The following is a 20,000-nucleotide window of genomic DNA, read 5'->3' on the forward strand; positions in this document are numbered from 1 at the left end:
AATAGTAGCTGTACAATCCCTGCTCACATGTCCAGTTTGGCCGCACTTAAAGCAGCTTGAACTCCCTTCCTTATACTCCCCATCGTGCAACTTGCCGCATTTTCCACAACGGTTGCGGCTCTGCTGGCTCCTAAGTCTGTGATCTGACACCTTGGGCTTTTTGCCCACACTCCCTGACTGAACCCCCTCGGGTTTCCTCTTCTTCTCCATCTCCAAGTCTAGCTCCCTTTCCCGAGCTCTCGCAATCATATCGTCCAGCGTCTTGCAGCTGGATCGACTCACAAACTGGCGGATATCACTCCGCAACATCTCATGATATCGGTCATTTTTCATATCCTCATCTGTCACGTACTGCGGAACAATAAGGGCCCTCTCCCTGAATATAGCGGTGATCTCGGTCACCGTCTCAGTCGTCTGCTGGAGATCCTAGAACTCCCTAGCAAGCTGTTGCACCTCTATCGCAGGTGCAAACTCGGCCTTGATCCTAGCCGAGAAATCAGTCCATGTCATAGCATCAAGAGCAGCGTCACCCACAACATGATTTATCTCCTCCCACCAATCGCGTGCTCTGACCTTCAAGAGACAGGACGCAGGTCGGACCTTGTCCCCTTCTGGACACCTTCTCGTGCGGAATGCGTTGGCGACATCCGCCAACCATCTAGTGCTCGCAATGGGGTCCCGAGCCCCATGGTAGTCGGGAGCTCTACAAGCTCCGAACTCCTTGAATGTCAGTGTACGCGACCCCATCATGGCCGCCACCTCGGTGCGGAAATCACTCAATCTCTCATCTAGAATCTCCAAAATACCCTCCTTGATCGTGCCGAAGATCACAGGAGCCTGATCCATAATACTGCGCGTGATCTCAGATGAGATGAACTCCCTCATCTAGTCATCTAGCTGCCCGGCTCCTGAGCCCGAGCCTGATCCCTCACCGGCGCCTGAACTGTCAACTGGTCTAGCGCATAAAACCACCATTCTGAAAACACATCATAGCAAACATCATAATACTAATCATATCTCGAGGGATCACATATACTACAAGTTCCCTTAAATTCATCTCAGCCTTCCTTGACTCGAGTACGGATCCTCTGCTTTCAGTAGTACGGGCCCATACTACCTTCCACATCTATCCGTACTTTCCTCAAGAACTGCCTCACCAAGAGCCTTCTACTGCTACTGCTAATCTCATCCTAGGCTTGCCCTAGGGTAATCACCAAACCACTCTCCGCCATCAGCTGCATAAGGAATCCCTGTTATCTTCCCCTCACTAGCTCGTGAATACCATTACATATCACTAAGACTAGATAATTCTTCGAATGAGAGGTTCTACCCTACAACAGTTAGACTCAAACAAGTGCTGCGAAATAGAGCTAAACCTAACCTTCTGAAATTATTTATTCCTTGCAATATGTAACTTAACAATTTGTTTACTAGTTAGTAGAAGATAACTAAGACTCCTAAAAGCACAAAGCAAGCAGCATTCGAGCGTTGAGTACACACAATCAAGCATATCATATTCAAGCCATCATATCACTGTCTAATATGTACTAGCATGCAGTCCATAAAGTTGGTATACATACAACAGGCACATACGACATCCTCCCTAGATCCTTAGCCCTAATCTAGCATGCAGTTATCATAAACATATCATAACATAAACTTGTATGGGTAATTTGGGAGTACTTACTTCAGCTCGGCTGATTGCATGCACCACACCTTTTTCTCTTTCTCAAAATTCTTTTCTCTTTTCAAAGTTCTTTTCTTTTTCTCAAAATTCTTTTTATAAAAATGATTTTCTTTTAGAAAAAATTTCATACCAAGTCCTCAGTTTGAGTTCAGACACACGCGGGAGTATGCCCGAATCCCTCAAACCAAGGCTCTGATACCAACTTGAAACATCCCAAAAATACGGTCCAAAAATTTTGTTTTAAATCATTAGTAAAAACCACAAGTCATCAAACATCATGATAAAAACATAAGTCATGTGTCTCAAAAACATCATATCAGAGTACTGTAACAAAATCAGTAGCTAAAATATCATAGTATAAACATCCCATGCTAAAAATTATGGTGTGTGCCATGCAGTCATCCTAAGATCTTACCCTCGCTAGTGGAAGTACCTGAAACCAAAACTGAAAACTGTAAGCACGAAGCTTAGTGACCCCCCCCCCCCCAAAGCTACCACATACATACACATAAATCACATAACTTAGGCCTAGCCCACTGCATCGGGCCCCGCCCGTCATCAGACCGAAGTCCGGCATACTTGGGCCTAGCCCACTGCATCGGGCCCCGCCCGACATCAAACCGAAGTTCGGAACATATAAACAAACACATGCAAGAATCACGAATACATCAAGCATAATAACATTCCTTGGGCTTGCCCCGACATCGGACCGAAGTCCGGAAACATACAATCTACATCGGGCTAACCCCGGCATATACTATCACACATAAACGGGCCGGCCTTGGTGCCTTAGACCCGTTCCTATAGGAAAAGACTTACCTCGTAAAGCTGACTGCAAAATCTCATGGTGAGGAATATCTGATAGCTGCTCCAACGACTCCCCGACAATCAATATCACAATAATACGTAGTCAAAATGTGATAATCCTTCTTAGAGTAAAAATAACCATTTTACCCCTGGTCAAAGTCAACGTTTTGGTCAAAGTCAAAGTCAGGGTCAACCCCCAGTTGACTCAACTCGTCGAGTTTACCCTTCAACTCGTCGAGTTCTCATGAATCACAGCGTTGTGAACTCGCGATCTAACTCGTCGAGTTTTCCTTCAACTCGTCGAGTCTCTCCTGCTCAACAGTAACGGGGCTTCCTAGTACAACACGTCGAGTTCCTTGCCGACTCGCCGAGTTCTATGAACTAGATCGTGAATTTTCAGCCGGCCTCGTCGATTTCCTCTATGAACTCGCCGAGTCCCTTGCATATCCAATCTACAGGGCCTTTTCCTCAGATCTAAGGTTCCGTATTACAGATCCATATCGTTTCCATGACCCATTTCTGTAAAGTTGACAACTTGATGGCTTTGCATGCGTCAAATGGTCCCAAATTGAAGATATAGCAACCTACTTCTATGAATATGGCCTTTTCTTGGACAAGAACGGGGTTGAGACCCTTTTTATGATTCTAAGGGCCAACATTACTCGAAAATGGGAATGCTTGACAAACAATCCATGAAGGGTAACATATTCCCCACAAAGGGGTCAAAAAGACCCATAAATCAAAACTAGAAGAGATCTAGGATATGAATCATCAAGTTAGGGACTTTTTACCTCATAAGGCTGCCAAAAATGGATGAGATCCCAGATCTAAAGCTTCTCTTCAAGCATGATGGCTTCTAGTTCTTCCAACTCCTTTACCAAGCACAAAAACACAGGCTCATAAACGATTTAGGGTTTCAGGGAGGCTGAGGAGAGGCTGAGGGAAGGGATTAAGTCCTTTAAATAGGGTGCAAACCCTAAACGTTAGGGTTTCATTTTCCAGCTCCTACTCGTTGAGTAGATCCTTAAACCCACGTCCCATAATATTCCCTACTCGAAGAGTTTGGGCATCCAACTCGTCAAGTTCTCATATAAAATTGAATAAGTCTTAATTTAGATTACATACCAGGGAACAGGCGTTACAAGTTGTGAATTATACTTTCAGATTAAAGCATTTTAAGGGTACACTCGGAAATCTCTAATCGAAAGTGTTGAGCATCAACACTACCGGTTGATCTAAAACCAATTGGTGTTAGAAAAGGCACAACCTTACCCATATAGCGTATTCAGCCCTCCAGGACCAGGCATTCGATTGCGGCACTCCAGGTCATCGTGGGAGGACTTGGTCGATGCCATTTCTGTCCCCCAACAATCCCCCCCCCCCCCTCAAAAATTGCTCCCTGAGAGAATCGAACCCTCGCCACTGGCTCTGATACCACTTGTTGAGCATCAGCGCTACCGGTTGATCTAAAACCAATTGGTGTTAGGAAGGGCGCAACCTTACCTATATAGCGTATTCAACCCTCCAGGACCAGAAATTCGCTTGCGACACTCCAGGCCATCATGCGAGGACTTGGTCGATGCCATTTCTGACCCCCAACAATCCCCCCCCTCAGAAATTGCTCTCTGAGAGAATCGAAGGTTCGCCACTGGCTCTGATACCACTTGTTAAGCATCAGCGCTACTGGATCATCTAAAACCAATTGGTGTTAGAAAGGGCACAACCTTACCTATATAGCGCATTCAACCCTCCAGGACCAGGCATTCGATTGCGGTACTCCAGGCCATCGTGCGAGGACTTGGTCGATGCCATTTCTGACCCCCAACAAAAAATAACTTCATGTCTGAAAACTGTTACTAACTACCTTAAAACAAGGTTTAGAATTAGGATCACAAAATCGGGTTCATTTTCTCAAATTCAGACCCCAACTAGGGGCTCTGCCCCTTGGACCCTGCTTCCAAGGGTACTGCCCCCGGACCCCCTCGATTAAGGGGCTTCGCCCCTAAATAGCACTGTACTTTCAAACAAGACAAATTTAAACAAATGTGCACTCTACACCACCCTAACTTGTTTAATATTTATCAATGTAGTAGTGATCAACAAATTAATCCCATTACATTTAAATAATATTAGTGATAGAAATCACCAACATGGAAGAAAACACTAGCTTATATACTTTCACTATTTACACAATAAACCCTCAAGATTTACCTTTATACAACTAATTTGTTGACTAACGACTTATATATTTTCACCTTTATCCATTCCCCATCATTTAACTAGCATTTAAACTTAGTTAAATCAAGGTTAAATCCAACACTTGTCTAAATCCTCTAATTTAACCCAAATTTAAATCCATGCTTTTATAATAATTTTTATAAGCTTTTTAATTATTTTCGAACAGCATAATATTATTCATTATCTTTTCATCTATATTTTTTGTATTTAAATTAATTACACTATATTTTTTTAATTATTAGTTGTTTATTTATCCAAATAAAAGCCAAATACTTCTAAACCCCAAATAAGAGTGTTACAGTAAAGGATAGGAAGAACATAAACCCTATCACCTTTATATATTTTAGTCAGCTACTCTAATGGGCATAACACGTGTTATAAACTGTGGTGACATATGATAACTTTAACCGTAAAATTGTTTTGGTGGATTTACTTGCGAGGCGTTAGTAACTTTATCCACAACCATGGTAACGAAGTGTGTGGTGGTTGCTAGTGACTTGGAACATAGAGTGATAGAGGTAAATATATTGGTCTTCGGCTGCACACATAACACATCACAAGAATCTGCTAGGGTGCGTTTGATTGTAAAAAACTACTTTTATTTTCTAAGAAAATGTTTTCAGAAAATAGAGTTGAGTTTTCATTTTCAGTGTTCAATTAAAATTTTAAAAAACGCGTTTGGTTGGAAGCGGTGGAGTTTTCATTTCCATCTTAGAAATTTGGAAAATTTTGGAAAACTCGCTTTTATAACTTACATACAATTTGGAAAACTGAAAACTTTTATTTTCTTAGAAAACTTTGGAAAACTGAACGAACCAAACACGTTTCCAAAATTTTCATTTTTCTTGGAAAATTTTCCTAGAAATTATAAAATTTTCTACAACAAAACGCATCCCTAGCTTTTCACCATACGAAGATGCAAAAGTGGGAGTAAGTGGTTGAGGTGGGCGATCTTCACGCAGTTGGAAGCATATAGGGCATGCAAATCAAAATGATAGGTATGACAATTGTTTCTAAACTAACTTCCGTAATGGGTGTAAACATCAACTTTATTTTCTCTATGATATTTTTCATTGTAAATCATCAAACAGGTAAAAAATAGTGAAAAGAAGAAGATGATGGTACCCATTTTTATAATTCATTATTTAAATTACAAATTAATAAAAAAAGGAGAAAAAACTAAAATGGTAGTTAAGATATTAGGATATTTTTTATGGATAATCAAAACATATGAGTTGTCTCCGTAACAACACATAACTATAGGGTTATATACTTGGAAAAATAACTTAGACTAACAGTGCAACAAAAATACAACAAAAATATATCCTACTCTATTTTCTAGATCATGAGTATATTTTGACTACATTAAAAGTTTATTACCTTTTTATAACATTTTTTAGTTGTCATGTAGTTTTTGAACACTGTATATAATTCAATACCTGCACATAGGGTTGTAAATGAACCAAACGAACACAAACGAAGCTTATTTATGTTCGTTCGTTTAAGTTAGTTGTACAAACAAACGAACATGAACGGATAAACGAACGAGTTTTCTTGTTCATGTTCGTTCGTTTAACAACTTACATTGTTCATGTTTGTTCGTTTATATTCATGAATATGCTACACAAACACAAACGAAAGAACATAAAAAAACATAATGGAACATATATGAACATAAACATAACAAACATATAATGTAGTAATATAATCAAACACAATTGAATATGTATGAACATAAAATGAGCTTAAATAAACGAACATATATGAACATAAATGAACAACATAAATGAACAACATAAATAAGTGTCCACGAACATAACTAAATGAATGAGACAATTGTTCATGTTCGTTCGTTTAACTAAACGAACGAGAATTTATGTTCATGGCCGTTCATTTATTAAATAAACGAATGTAAAGCCCCATTCCCGGAATGCATTAAAACATTATTTTTCTTCTTATTTTAGAAGCTACTCGACGAGTCAGTGGCCCTAACTCGTCGAGTAGCAGCGGGTCAGCACGTGAAGTTGGCGTGGCGACTCGACGAGTCCATATTCCGGACTCGGCGAGGCCGCCAGTCTGGATGAAGCCCTAATTTTCAGGGAGTGTACCCTATTTAAACACCATTATAGCCTCAAACCAGCCTCCTTCGCCTCTCAGAGACTTATTCCCGAAACCCTATCCTCCTTGAAGTGTATGTGAGTGATCTTTGCCCTTGTGAAGGAATCTTGGTGCATTGTTGAGCAAGAAGAAGAAGGAGAAGGTAGAAGAACTCAAGGAAGAAGAAGTAGATCCAGATTATACTCCTCTTTGGCCATCCTTTCTGGTAATAAAGCTTTCATATTGGTTATTGTATTGCTAGATCTAGTTTGTCCCCAAATTGATGGTTTTGAGCTCAAAAACCCCAAATCCCTAGTGATGAAGCTTTGTAATCAAGCCATATCTCGGATCTAGTCTCTCTTGAGTTCCAGGAACTCAAGAAGGCCACCTTTTGGCAGCCATGGCTTTGTTCTAGACAAGTAACCCCCATAATAGCCAAGTTTGAGTGTTATTGCTTCATTGCATCATAGATACACGTAAAGTTAGCAACTTTACGTGTTCAGATAGTCCCAGAAACCTAGATCTATGAATTGGATGCACTAAAACTGATTAGAATCGACTGAATAGAAACTGAATGCAAAGGACTCGGCGAGTCGTTCTTCTGACTCGGCGAGTCAGGTCGCGAATCTTAGATTCCCTGTTCAGTAGTAGCGAGTATGTTTAGTGAGTGGAGTAAAGACTCAGTGAGTTAAGGCATGGATCTGAATGTAGAGGGACTCGGCGAGTCTACGCCCTGACTCGGCGAGTCCAAGGCAATCTCCTTACCCGCAAGAACAGACTCGACGAGTTGTTCATACAACTCGGCGAGTCGTAGTCCAGAAGTGTTCATATGATGAAGGAGAACTCAACGAGTTGTTCATACAACTCGGCGAGTCAAATGAAGGATGACTCGATGTTATCATAGAAGGAGAACTCGTCGAGTCTTTGCTAAACTCGACGAGTAGAGCCGGGAAAGGGAAGAAGGAAAGATAGGGACTCGACGAGTTGGCGGCCCAACTCGGCGAGTCAGGTCAACGGATTGTTGACTTTGGCCAGGGGGTAAATAGTCAGATGAAGGATGACTCGATGCAGTGGGCAAGACCCTAGTCAGTTCCGGACTTCGGTCCGATGCAGTTCCGGATTTCGGTCCGATGCAGTGGGCAAGGCCCTAGTCAGTTCCGGACTTCGGTCCGATGCAGTTCCGGACTTCGGTCCAATGCAGTGGGCAAGGCCCTAGTTAGTTCCGGACTTCGGTCCGATGTAGTGGGCAAGGCCCAGTATGTGCTTATATGTTATTGTATGGTATGTGGTAGTTTAGGGGAGCTCGCTAAGCTTCGTGCTTACAGTTTCAGTTTCGGTTTCAGGTACTTCAGCTAGCAAAGGGAAGGGCTCGGGATGATGGCATGACACACACCACAGTTTAGCCTGGGAGTTAGACTCTGATATTTTGATATGATATTGACACTAGTTTTGAATTGATAATTTATTATGACATTTGAGATACACGATTCATGGTTTTTATCTTTTGGTATTTGATATTATGGTTTAGTAATGTTTTCAAACAAAAATTTTTGGGTTGTATTTTTGGGATGTTACAACGAACTTCCCACCGAACGGTTCACGAACAGTTTGATGAACGTTCAGTTCCTTTACATACCTACCTGCCTATTGTGGCTTCCTCAATTTGCGACGATATGGGGAGGCTTGTCTAAGAAAATGTGCTATATATGCAGGGCCGGTCCATAGGTTTTTGCTACCCTAGGCCAAAAGGCTTAACAATGCCCCTATATATACATCACAACTATATAATGAAAATTCATAAAACAAAAATAAATACATCTTTTTATTTGTAAAATCATATTTATACAAACTAAAAACAATATTCAGACTAAAAACCAAAAATGTTAATTGTTCTATACAACTTTATTGCTATTTAAGGATCATAAAACCTAGCCATGCCTCATCATAGAAGTAAGCATGGAGTGCTTACCCTCCTACGATCTTCAAATGTACAAATTTGGTCAAGACTGAAATATCAAATTTGAAGGAAGGCATTGAACTATCAAAACAGAAACATTTTGTCCTGAAATGGAGGTTAATCAAAGTCATTATTCTAACTTCCTTTCCCTTGAAGGACAACAAATAGAATGCAATATCAAATAGATGGCTCATGTTTTTGTAATGAATATAAGATTGACAATATGAGGGTTTATATAACATAATTGCACTTATCAGACTCATCCATCCACAATAATTGTCAAAGATATACCATAAAAATAAGGGAAGCTGGCATTTGATATTAGAAATTCAAAGTAACTCTTCCATTTTGAAGTTAATATTTTGTAGCTAACCAACTAACCCATTGTTGTGGATTTAATACTTGATCAATTTCTAGATTTAAATCATCAATTTACAAAGTGTAATACATTAAATATTAATCTGAATCAATGAAGAAAGTCATTTCAGATGTTAAAAAGTATCATTTGAAAGGAAATATGTAGAGTACCTTTGGTAATATATTTGGGTTTTTAAAAACATTTTGTTGAAAAATCTCAAACTATAAACCAACCAAAGATCGCATCAAGCCCTATTCAAAAGTTTGAGTTTATCATACGCTTATATTTTTGTTTCAAAATAACCATTAAAACCAATACCTAATATCAATTATTCACCCAAGGATTAATAATTGTTTTTATATAGTAACAACTAGGTAATGAAAACACAAAGAGGATGTTTTAAAATGAGAAATTCTTGAGTTAGAGTGACTACCAACGTTTTTGCAAAAAAAGCAATTCCATCTCCAAAAATTAAAGAATATAAGGAAGATGATAGACGGGAACAAAAACCCCAATCACAAAAACGATGAAGGTATAGATTTAGCTACTAAGTCAGAAATCGACTCATAAACACTTTGGAGACCGATGAATGAGAAATTTGAAAGCTGAATATCAGATTTAGAGAGAAATTGCTTCTTACTTCTTATATTAGAGATGCGATCGACGATTAAGAAAAGTAGTATCGGCATTCGAAATCAATGGGTGTGCTTCGAGGCGTTGAGTTCTCCGATCGAACACCAAATGGGTGTGATTCTAGGTGTCGAATATTGATTGACGTTTCGTTTTTCTATGCGACGTTGATGATCACCGGTACACACGCTGCCCTTCTCACCACAGAAATTGGACTCAAAGGTTAGGTTACTAGGCTAATTTTTCTGGACCAATATTATATATACTATAGATGAATGGACTAAATTTATGCCCCTAAAATTTTGCTGCCCTGGGCTTCAAACCAACTCGCCCATGTATTGGGCCGGCCTTGTATATATGTGTCATATTCACAACTGTGTCACACCCCAAACTCCCGACTATTTTTATTTAAAACTTTCAGGATTCGAACTTGAGTCACATATGAGGAGGTGCTTGCCGCACCTTACCCACTTATGATATTAATTCTTTAATAAATTACAACATTTAAATATGCAGGTATATCGAACACATAGTATAACTTATCCTTAACGATTTTCCTTGCTAAATGTTATAACTTATACGAAGATAGGGAGAGACGAGAAAACTGGGATGAATGGTAAATTGAATGGAAAAGTTTTTTTTTTTTTTTTTGTTTTTTTTTTTGTGGATTTAGAAGAATATATTTTTTTTATGTAGGAAAAAGATGTATAGTTAGGACTAAAGGTTGTACCTCCTAAGGTTAAAGAGATTTATAAACACTTTATGCATGTCATTTTTTTTTGCCTATTTTATGTAACATTTTATAAGACGTTGACATGATAAAATCTAAACTGTTACTAATTAATTAAAACTAGAAAAAAAAACCATGCTACATAATGGGATCGTCGTTTTTGTATTATCAGCAGTATAGTGAAAATCATGGACTAGAAGTGATACCTCCACCAAATATGTTTTTGAGGAAAAAAACTTTATAGAGACTTTTTCTATAAGTTAAAAAATTACAAGGACTAAATATATCAAAATATAAAACTTTTGCTTTAGGGACTAAATCTATCAAAATATATAACCTTTGTTGCAGAGACTAAATCTACCATAAGATTTTGTAGAGACTAAATCTATCAAAATATAAAACCTTTGGGATTAAATATACCAAAGTATAAAAGTTTTATGGCAAAAGAAAAATCCTACTGTTCTAAAGGCCATGTGATTTAATAGTATTTATATCGACAACACAACTCAAGTTGAAAATATAAAAGTTTTGTGACAAAATTCTGAAAAAGAAAAACTATGTTGTTCTTAAAGGCTATATAATTTAATTAAATATATATAATGAAAACACAGCACAAGTTGAAAACATTATATATACTATTAATTGTTAAAAACTTGGTGAACATGAACCTTTGAGAATTCTCATTTCTGCCACAATTTTTTCCTTCGTTTACTACTTTAGCCACATTAAAAACCTCATTTGCTACTTTTGCCACACCGGTTGGTGTTTAATAATTTGGCCAACCGACTATTTTGCTTTGCCGTCTCTTTTTATTTTCAAACATTTTCTTTTTACAGATCGACTTAAAATTATTATTGTGATCGTTATCTTCTATTTTGCATTTAATTTTATTTTTTTTATAGACCGCCTTGAAAATTTTGTGATCATTATCTTCTATTTTGCATTTGCGATTGCCGCCTTCAGTGTCATCATCGTCAAAATCTGTTCGTCTCTTTCTGCCGATTATCTGTTCCTCTGTTCTCACGACTGTGTTTTTCTTCTTTAGGTATGTATGATTCCTCTTATACGGTTATTTGATGTCGGCAATTTTGTCTTGCAAGCGTTCCTTCTCTAGGCGTTTAGCTGCGATAATTCCTCCTCAGATACCCTGTTTGCCTGTTTCTAATAAATGTTTGCTTTTGCCTGCTTATGATGATGTTGGTGATTGTATTTTTATTTGTAAGTCGTGTTTGGCTCTTTTCTGGCTTGATGAAAGGGTTCGGTATTTGTCACGTCCAGATTCTCCTGCTTATACCCGTTGTTGTAGGTCTGGGTCTGTTGTCCTGCCGTATCCGCCTATACCTCATCGGTTGTTATTGGCTTTGTATGATTTCCCCCTTTTTTTTAAAAATATAAGGGGTTATAATAACATGTTCAGTATGACATCTTTTGGAGGTAAGGTAGACGAGGATATTAATAGGTCGGTTGGTCCTTATGTGTTCAAGGTCTCTGGTCAGGTTTGTCATTGGATAGGTGCTTTTGGTATAGTTGATGAAAAGGGACCTAGTTATTTATCAATGTGCAAAAATTTTACATATTTTTAAACAGAAAAACGTCTCAAAGATGGTCCAGAAAAGCCAACGGGTATGGGCTCAAAAGAGAGCAGGCCTGGTAAAGCCCACTTCAGTTCGATTTCAAGCCTGTCGCGTCCAATGCTATTAGAAACCCTAACTCTATTATCGTTTCTTCCCTATATTTTGCTTTCTCTATAGGATTTCGCTACGAGATAAGCAGCGGTTGTGGTCAGTCTTCGTCACCCGTACTCTACCTGCAAATATGGCGACTCAATTGAGCAAAAAACGAAAGGTTAGTCCCACCAATCACTGTTGCAAGTCGATGCGGTGTGTATTTGTCATACATCTTAGTCTAATTTGTTTTTGCGTATCAGTTTGTAGCAGATGGTGTGTTCTTCGCTGAGCTGAACGAGGTCCTTACCAGGGAACTCGCGGAGGACGGTTACTCCGGCGTCGAAGTTAGGGTTACGCCCATGCGTACCGAGATCATCATAAGAGCCACCCGTACCCAAAACGTTCTCGGTAAATTTTTCATCGCGTTATTAATAATGTAATTATTCATTCTAAAAGCAAATATCATAAAATAAGTTAATTAGCAAACGTGAAGTAGATTTGAATCGTCCATTTCTATTAGAAGATGTACATTAATTTCACGTTTACAGATCTTAAATGTTATCTGTTAGCATGTAATCCTGTTTCTGAATTGTGATCCTAAGGTTATTGACTGTTAAGTTAGAAATATAAAACGTTTCTGCCTTTTTGGGTTCTGAGCAATAGTTCTTAATGATTGTTACTTTAGAACAAAATGTCATTAGACATTCTTCCTCCATGGTTATTTGCTTATTGGATCTGGCTTTTCAGGTGAGAAGGGAAGGAGGATCAGGGAGTTGACATCTCTTGTTCAGAAACGATTCAAGTTCCCTGAAAACAGTGTTGAGCTTTATGCTGAAAGAGTCAACAACAGAGGGCTATGCGCCATTGCTCAAGCTGAGTCTTTGCGTTACAAGCTTCTTGGAGGACTTGCAGTCCGCAGGTTTGTAAACATTTTCTCTCTATTCAAACTGCCAATCCATCAATATTATGCTTTATTTCTATTTTATATCTCTAATCAACAAGAGTATGCCATCTGATACTCCATTTGTCCATATGTTAGGGCTTGCTATGGTGTTTTGAGGTTTGTTATGGAAAATGGAGCAAAAGGATGTGAGGTATATGAATGAATACAAAGATTCTATTTCTCTTTTCCATACAAGTTTTTTGCTTTCTCTAACATTGTTCATCACTCTCAGGTTATTGTTAGTGGAAAGCTTAGAGCCCAGCGTGCCAAGTCAATGAAGTTTAAGGATGGATACATGGTGTCATCTGGTCAACCCGTGAAGGAATACATTGACTCTGCTGTGAGACATGTGCTTCTTAGACAGGTAAACCCATCTGTTACCTTTTTTATTTGTTTTCACCAACAAGATAAGTTCTTTTCTGTTAAATGCAAGATTCATGATGTTATTTTGTGTACAAATAGGGTGTTCTTGGTATCAAGGTGAAGATCATGCTTGATTGGGATCCTACTGGGAAGCTTGGGCCTAAAACTCCTTTACCTGATAATGTTATAATTCATATGCCTAAAGATGATGTAATTGTTCATCCACCAAAAGAGGTTGAGGAATATAGGCCACCAATTGTTGCTGATGAGCCATTGCCTATGCCCATGTCAGTACCTGTTTAAGTCTTGATCAAAAACAAGATTAGATGATATCTTTGTATCCTTGTTGAGACTTCCTTAGTTGCGGAAGATAAATTTTCAGTCAGTATGTTGAGTTTGTTTGGACAAGTGTTTTTGTTTTTGGACTGCTGTTGAATTTGTTAAATTTATGGTTTTATTGTTGAAGTTATTTTTGATGAATAGGAATATTATGGCATAATAGTTATGGTGAAAAGTTATGTGTTAACGAGGTATATTCTTATTTTATAATGAGAACATGTATTTGTTATACTTTTGGTTTTGTTCAGTTTAATAAGACCTTAAACTGGCAATTCAAAATATAATAATTGGTTTTCTTATTTCCAAAGTACTGTCAACTGAAACGCATTTAAAGTAGCAAATGTTGGTGTTTCATAGAAGGGTTGACGTTTTTTAAATGGTTAAGGTTAAATCATTGTGATTGAAACTCAAGATTTGGAGAAGTTCTTGACTTGCAACTGGAAGGAAACACAAATCTGAGAAAAAAAGAAGAAAACTTAAAACATTTTGTCCAAGATATGGAAGTGCATCTCGATATGACGGCTCGGCAGAAAGCGGTTTTCCAGTGCTTACGTGAACCACATGCTCAAGATTTTCTTCTGGCTATCTCTATAGATGGGCTTGGCCAACACATGTCTCTCGTGGAGTATCGTACTATTCTCAAATATCGACTCATGATTTCCTATATTCCCAGCTGACGAGATATGTCATGTGTGTCGCAAGGCATGTTTGACCCCTTTGGAGAGCATGCAGTTCACTGTAAAGAACTCCCAGGGTTCAAATACAGGCACGATATGGTTATGGATGGTTTGTTTGACATATTTAAGCGTGCCGGGGTTTCCGCTAAGAAAGAAGCACCTGTTAATTTCTTGACTGACCCGACAGAAAGAAGGTCAATCCTCAGACCGGCTGACATTTTGATTTTTGGATGGGTCGGAGAGAAACACGCATGTGTGGATCTTACAGGGGTATCCCCTCTCGTGGGCCTGAGGGCTGAGGGTTTCACGGCGGGACATGCTGCTTAAAGCAGCTACATGCAAAGTCACCAAACATGAGAAATCGTGCATGGAAAATCAACACGTGTTCATACCATTTGCATTTGATACGTTTGGTTTCCTCGCACCGGATGCGATAGAGCTTCTTAAAAGAGTACAACGAATCATGCATAATAATGTTATATCCCCTAGATCTTCGGATGTAGTCTTTAAAAGAATTAGTTTTACCATTCAAAAAGGCTTAGCGGCATAGCTTGTTGTCCGTTTGCCATCTCACTCATTGTACGATAACAATTGAATGTTACTTAGATTTGTATGGAATAATTCCAACCTTTTAGTGGTTCTGTGAGGATAAAGTTATCTGTTTAGACTTGAGAGGTTTTTAATTCGAGAAAGTGGTGAGAAAATCACAAAATAACTAAATAAGTATACCTTAAAATAAACAAGACCAAATAAAAATACTTATTTTTTTTTCTTCAAACTTCTTCGGTTTGGTTTTGTAAATGTTCACCCAAGGGATTCAAAGTATCAAACTTTCAAAAGATATTCTTGACCATTTATGTCTGCCAGCGGGTGGACCTTTTGCTTGCAGACTGTATGTTTTTCGAAGATTGCAGACCTAAAAATATATTCACATCCTCTTCCAACCTAAAAAAAAATGAAATAATCATTTTTTTTCCTTCTTCAGTCGCCTCATTGGCTGAAATATGTATATGCATAATGAAATGCGAGGTATTCATTTGTTGAAATCTGATTTGTTGTTCATTTTTGTTGTTAAAATCTCTAAAATGCTTATTAGAAATGAGAGAGAAACAACTTTCAAACGAGCATCTGAAATGCTTATTAGAAACATGCACAGAAGAAGTAACTGTTGACAGAAAAAGATTAAACATCCATAAAGATTTATAGTAAGAATTGTTAAAGAAAATTTTGGCTTGAATTTAATGTTTTCTTACTGTGTATGTTTGGTCTATCTTTTACTCTGCATATGTGATGCATATGTGATCTGAAGTCTGTAAATCTTTTCCATTTTTTAAAAACAAAACATCTTATTTTTATTTAAAGGAAAATCTAATAAGTATTGATTTTTTATTTTTTATTTTTGATCAAATATTGCGAAATTAAAATCTCAATTTTTCTGTTTTGAGTTAGTTAACTTTGAAAAAAAAGAAAAAAAAAACATTTTTTTTGGATTGGACTAAGGTCACTAAACCGATATTTAATTTTTGTAAAAATATCTGTCTCATCTTAGACCCAGGCCCAGGCCCAGGCCCAATAGACAAGTAGTAATTTTTGATATCTCACGAGCAAAAAAGCCGAAAATGGCTCTGTTCTGGGCTCGTCTCTCATAATCAAACAATCAAACAAAGAAAAGAATCACTCTCTGTATAATACGGCGCCCTACACCCCTACTCATCGACATCGTTTCTCCGATCTCATCTTATCGACTCTCGCCGTTTGTCTCCGGTAAGCAGACATATTCTGGTCTATATCTCTCTCATCTTTCTTGCTCGAATTCTAGTCAATCTTCTTTTTTCCATCTTGGTATCCCGCAAAGACCGAAAACAAAATTAGGGTTTTAACATATTTAGTATATGAAATGTTTGATTTTTTTTGGTTTATCGTTGTCAATTTTATATCCGGTCATCCGAAAGATAGCTCATGCTGTATGCAAGGTAGGACTTAGGAGGGTTCCCACAGATGTTTTTCTTGATTGCTTAAATTAATCCAACTGCGTATGGGACCAACATTTGAGTTTTTCCTTGCTTAAGTACTCCTTTGGTTCAACTAAAAGGTGTATGACATATATTATGAAGGATGGAAGTGATGTAAAAAGTCTTGTCCCTGATTGCTGTAGACTTGCAACATGTAATACCTTTTCACAAGTAGAGGTCTAAGATTGATCACATATTCACATTGATACTTTTTTTAAAATAGCACCTTACACTGTTGTGTCTTTTTGTAGTGCTTGATGTTGGCTATATAGTTGAAGATTTTTCGTGAGATAGGAGCACAATGGCAAACTACTCAGCAAAGGGAGCCTCTTCAAATGGATCTGTATATGTTTGTAATTTGCCTCCTGGGACTGACGACGAAATGTTAGCCGAGTTCTTTGGCACTATTGGCTTGCTAAAGGTATGAGTTCTATAAAGGTATTTCTTTACCTGCATATTTTCTCCCATTGTCACATGATATCTTATTACATATTTCAAATTTCATCACTCCATTTTTCCTTTATCCTTTTCTTTTTATAGAAAGATAAAAGAACAGGTCGACCAAAAATATGGTTATATCGCGACAAAATAACAAACGAGCCTAAAGGAGATGCTACAGTGACATATGAAGATCCATACGCTGCACAAGCTGCTGTAGAATGGTTCAACAATAAAGAATTCCATGGAAGCATCATTGAAGTTTTAATGGCAGAATCAAAAAATTCCAATAACCTAGTCACACCAGTTATTGAACCAAGTTTGGTGGTTGGTGATGTTATTGGTCTGGATGAAAGTGGTGGAGACATGACTGAAGGTGGTGGAAGGGGTAGAGGTCGTGGTGGTGGTGGTGGTGATGGTTCAAATGCTCCGCCAAAGGCATGGCAACAAGATGGGGACTGGATGTGTCCGAATACAAGGTCTGTGATATGACATTGGTGAGCAGCTCTTTCTGGCTATATTTTTTAAATAATTCTGATATATTTTTAACAAGTTATGCTTTTTTTTAAACTCTTTTTTATGTGATATATTTTGGTAAACAGTTGTTCGAATGTGAACTTTGCATTTCGTGGTGTATGCAACCGTTGTGGTAGTGCAAGACCCGCCGGAGCTTCAGGCGGCGGTGGAGGGGCGGCAGGCCGGGGCAGGGGCCGTGGTGGTCCTGAAGCAGGTGGTGGTCGTGGTGTTGGTGGTCCCACCGGTCTTTTTGGTCCTAATGACTGGCCTTGTCCAATGTAAGTGCATAAGACGTAAACTGTTATCATTTTGGTCCCTGATTGATTATAGCTGATTTTTGCAAATTTGGTTCCAAATAGTCATTTTACACAGAACAGTGACCAAAAACCTCAAACAAGAACAATATTTGAAAAATCAGTTATACTGAAGGACCAAAAATGTAATTTACTCTTCTATTTTTTTTTTACCTTTGATTAACATTTCTGAGACAGCTTCTTATGGTTAAATTGTTTTTGTGCAGGTGTGGTAACATCAACTGGGCAAAGCGTTTGAAATGCAACATCTGCAACACAAACAAACCCGGTGTTAGTGAAGGGGGTGTGAGGTATTTTCATGGCTGTTTAATTTATATATTTTTAGTCACAAAAAATGTTGATGAAAATTATATGATGTATGCAGAGGAGGACGTGCTGGTGGGTACAAAGAACTTGATGAAGAAGAGCTAGAAGAAACAAAAAGGCGCAGGAGGGAAGCCGAAGAAGTAAGATGAGATCAATTCCTCCCTAAATTTACAAACATTAATTATTTAATATTTACTGTTTTTATTATATATATATATATATACACACAATTACAGGATGATGGTGAGATGTATGATGAATTTGGAAACCTGAAGAAGAAATTTCGTGTGAAAGCACATCAAGCTGAAGTTGGTCAGGTGCTGCCTGGAACTGGACGTGCAGGGTGGGAGGTTGAGGAGCTAGGTACTACTTTAGCCATTTCATACTTTCTTCTTGCTACCTATGTATATATATATATATATATATATATATACTTTATTATTATGGGTAAAGAAATAAAAGTAAAAAGAGTAAAGTAGGTTGGTATTAATTGTTTGTGTATTGCTTTCAGGAATGAGTGATAGAGAAAAGAGAGAAAGAAGCAGAGATAGAGGAAGGGAGAGGGAAAGGGAAAGGGAGGAAAGTATTAGGAGAAGGAGCAGAAGCCGAGAGAGGGATAGGGGAAGGGAAAGGGAAAGGGAAAGAGATTATGATAGAGACAGAGAATACAGTCAAAGGGACCAACGTCACAGGTATCATCATTGATTATTAATGTAAGTTTGTTTGTGTTTTTTAAGGTTGTTGGGATAATGTTAACTACACTCTTGTATCCTGCTACTCCTTCATTGGACAATGTCGATTGGATTGTTTTTAGCAAACGGTTATGACTTGAATCCTTTTGTGTTAAATTGCTATTCTGAATCCTTATTTGTTTATGGGTAAAATACACAAAATCTCATCCTTACAATGTGAAGAAGTAAGTGCTCTTCTTGTATCCCTTTAGTTTTGTTAATCACCAAAGGTGGTAAAATGGGTTTGTTAAAGGGATAAGTTGAGTATTTGGTGTATACAATGTTAAGTAAGTTCTGTTTTTAGGTAAAACATATTTTTAGTTTGTTATTTTAAATGACAAAAAGGTAGAGCTGACAATGGTCGACCTAGGTTGGGTTCAGGCTCAACCCATTTATTAATTGGGTTGAAGATTTCAACCCAGCCCTACATTTTTATTTAAATGTGTAGATATTTCCAATCCAATCCAACCTTTTAGATAAATGGGTTGTTATTAGGTTGACCTATTTATGTAAGTTCCACCCCAACCTATTAAATAAATTGGTTAAACTTGGGTTAACTCATTTAAAATAAAAAAGTAAATAAATTAACTAAAGATTACACCGCTTAAATTAGTTCAAAACTTAAATAAACTTTCAAAGTATAATGAAAGCACAATACCAATTCATAAAAACAAAGAAATTATTCAAATAATATTAAAGATGTGTAATTTCGAAATGATTTTGGAAAGTGATTAGTGTTGACGGTATAAAAAAAAAGGAATTAGGATTGCATTTTTTAAAACATAAATAATAATACAAAATTGTAATTTATAAATTGATACTTAGATTAATATGTGGTAATATTTAAATAATTATTAAATTAGATATATATTAAAGTTAAATGGGTTGGTGGGTTGAAAATGGGTTGGCAGCATTTATCCAACTCAACCTATTTTATTAAATAGGTTAGGTGGGTTGATCTATTTATCCTAAATGAGTTGAAAATCTCAACACAACCTACTAATTTTGGGTTAAGTTCGGTTGGGTTGGTGGGTTGGATCGATTTTTGTCAGTTCTACAAAAAGGTATCTCGTTGTCTGAATTGTGAGTATGTGAAAAGTTGATTATTATCCCAAGCGTTGGCATTGTATTCACAATGCAAACAACCATTGAGGGAGGAGGGAGTCGTTCCCACTGAACCCACTGCCACA

The 20,000-nt window shown here is 37.7% G+C and overlaps 2 protein-coding genes and 1 long non-coding RNA gene across 7 annotated transcripts in view; all 3 read left to right on the plus strand.

Annotated features, from left to right (window-relative positions):
• LOC145165963 (uncharacterized) overlaps positions 1-12,128 on the plus strand; it is an 86,084-nt gene extending 73,956 nt beyond the window's left edge. The window contains exons 5-6 of one of the 5 annotated variants that reach the window (XR_013740258.1): positions 6,953-7,055; positions 8,173-8,326. This is a non-coding gene — a long non-coding RNA (uncharacterized LOC145165963). Of the gene's footprint in view, positions 1-6,952; positions 7,056-8,172; positions 8,327-10,290; positions 10,310-11,549; positions 11,569-12,091 lie in introns of those variants that run through there. The other 4 variants (XR_013740264.1, XR_013740278.1, XR_013740277.1 and 1 more) reach the window with 4 other exon arrangements.
• A 71-nt stretch (positions 12,129-12,199) lies between these two features.
• LOC145165962 (small ribosomal subunit protein uS3z-like) lies at positions 12,200-13,946 on the plus strand. The gene is made up of 6 exons (XM_079084884.1): positions 12,200-12,349; positions 12,432-12,579; positions 12,919-13,090; positions 13,211-13,265; positions 13,347-13,478; positions 13,577-13,946. The coding sequence occupies exons 1-6, from the start codon at positions 12,320-12,322 to the stop codon at positions 13,778-13,780; spliced, it is 741 nt and encodes a 246-aa protein (XP_078941010.1). The 5' UTR covers positions 12,200-12,319; the 3' UTR covers positions 13,781-13,946.
• Positions 13,947-16,126: 2,180 nt separating this feature from the next.
• TAF15 (TBP-associated factor 15) lies at positions 16,127-18,912 on the plus strand. Its single transcript, XM_079084887.1, has 8 exons — positions 16,127-16,257; positions 16,757-16,926; positions 17,046-17,422; positions 17,546-17,737; positions 17,980-18,063; positions 18,138-18,219; positions 18,316-18,442; positions 18,591-18,912. Exons 2-8 carry the CDS (start codon positions 16,807-16,809, stop codon positions 18,782-18,784), a joined length of 1,176 nt encoding a protein of 391 aa, XP_078941013.1. The 5' UTR covers positions 16,127-16,257; positions 16,757-16,806; the 3' UTR covers positions 18,785-18,912.
• The last annotated feature ends 1,088 nt before the right edge of the window (positions 18,913-20,000 follow it).

Source organism: Lactuca virosa, chromosome 3 (assembly GCF_052849685.1).
Source record: "Lactuca virosa cultivar CGN04683 chromosome 3, Lactuca_virosa_CGN04683_v6, whole genome shotgun sequence".
NCBI classification, from domain to species: domain Eukaryota; kingdom Viridiplantae; phylum Streptophyta; class Magnoliopsida; order Asterales; family Asteraceae; genus Lactuca; species Lactuca virosa.

What these genes read in the sequence shown, in the direction of transcription:
- LOC145165962 (XM_079084884.1), top strand. Translation starts at nt 12,320, where the DNA reads ATGGCGACTCAATTGAGCAAAAAACGAAAG. An exon ending in AATTGAGCAAAAAACGAAAG is followed by an intron (nt 12,350 to 12,431) that starts GTTAGTCCCACC and finishes TTTGCGTATCAG; the next exon opens with TTTGTAGCAGATGGTGTGTT. An exon ending in GGAGGACTTGCAGTCCGCAG is followed by an intron (nt 13,091 to 13,210) that starts GTTTGTAAACAT and finishes TCCATATGTTAG; the next exon opens with GGCTTGCTATGGTGTTTTGA.
- TAF15 (XM_079084887.1), top strand. Translation starts at nt 16,807, where the DNA reads ATGGCAAACTACTCAGCAAAGGGAGCCTCTTCAAATGGATCTGTATAT. An exon ending in TGGATGTGTCCGAATACAAG is followed by an intron (nt 17,423 to 17,545) that starts GTCTGTGATATG and finishes TTTGGTAAACAG; the next exon opens with TTGTTCGAATGTGAACTTTG. An exon ending in GCAGGAGGGAAGCCGAAGAA is followed by an intron (nt 18,220 to 18,315) that starts GTAAGATGAGAT and finishes ACACAATTACAG; the next exon opens with GATGATGGTGAGATGTATGA.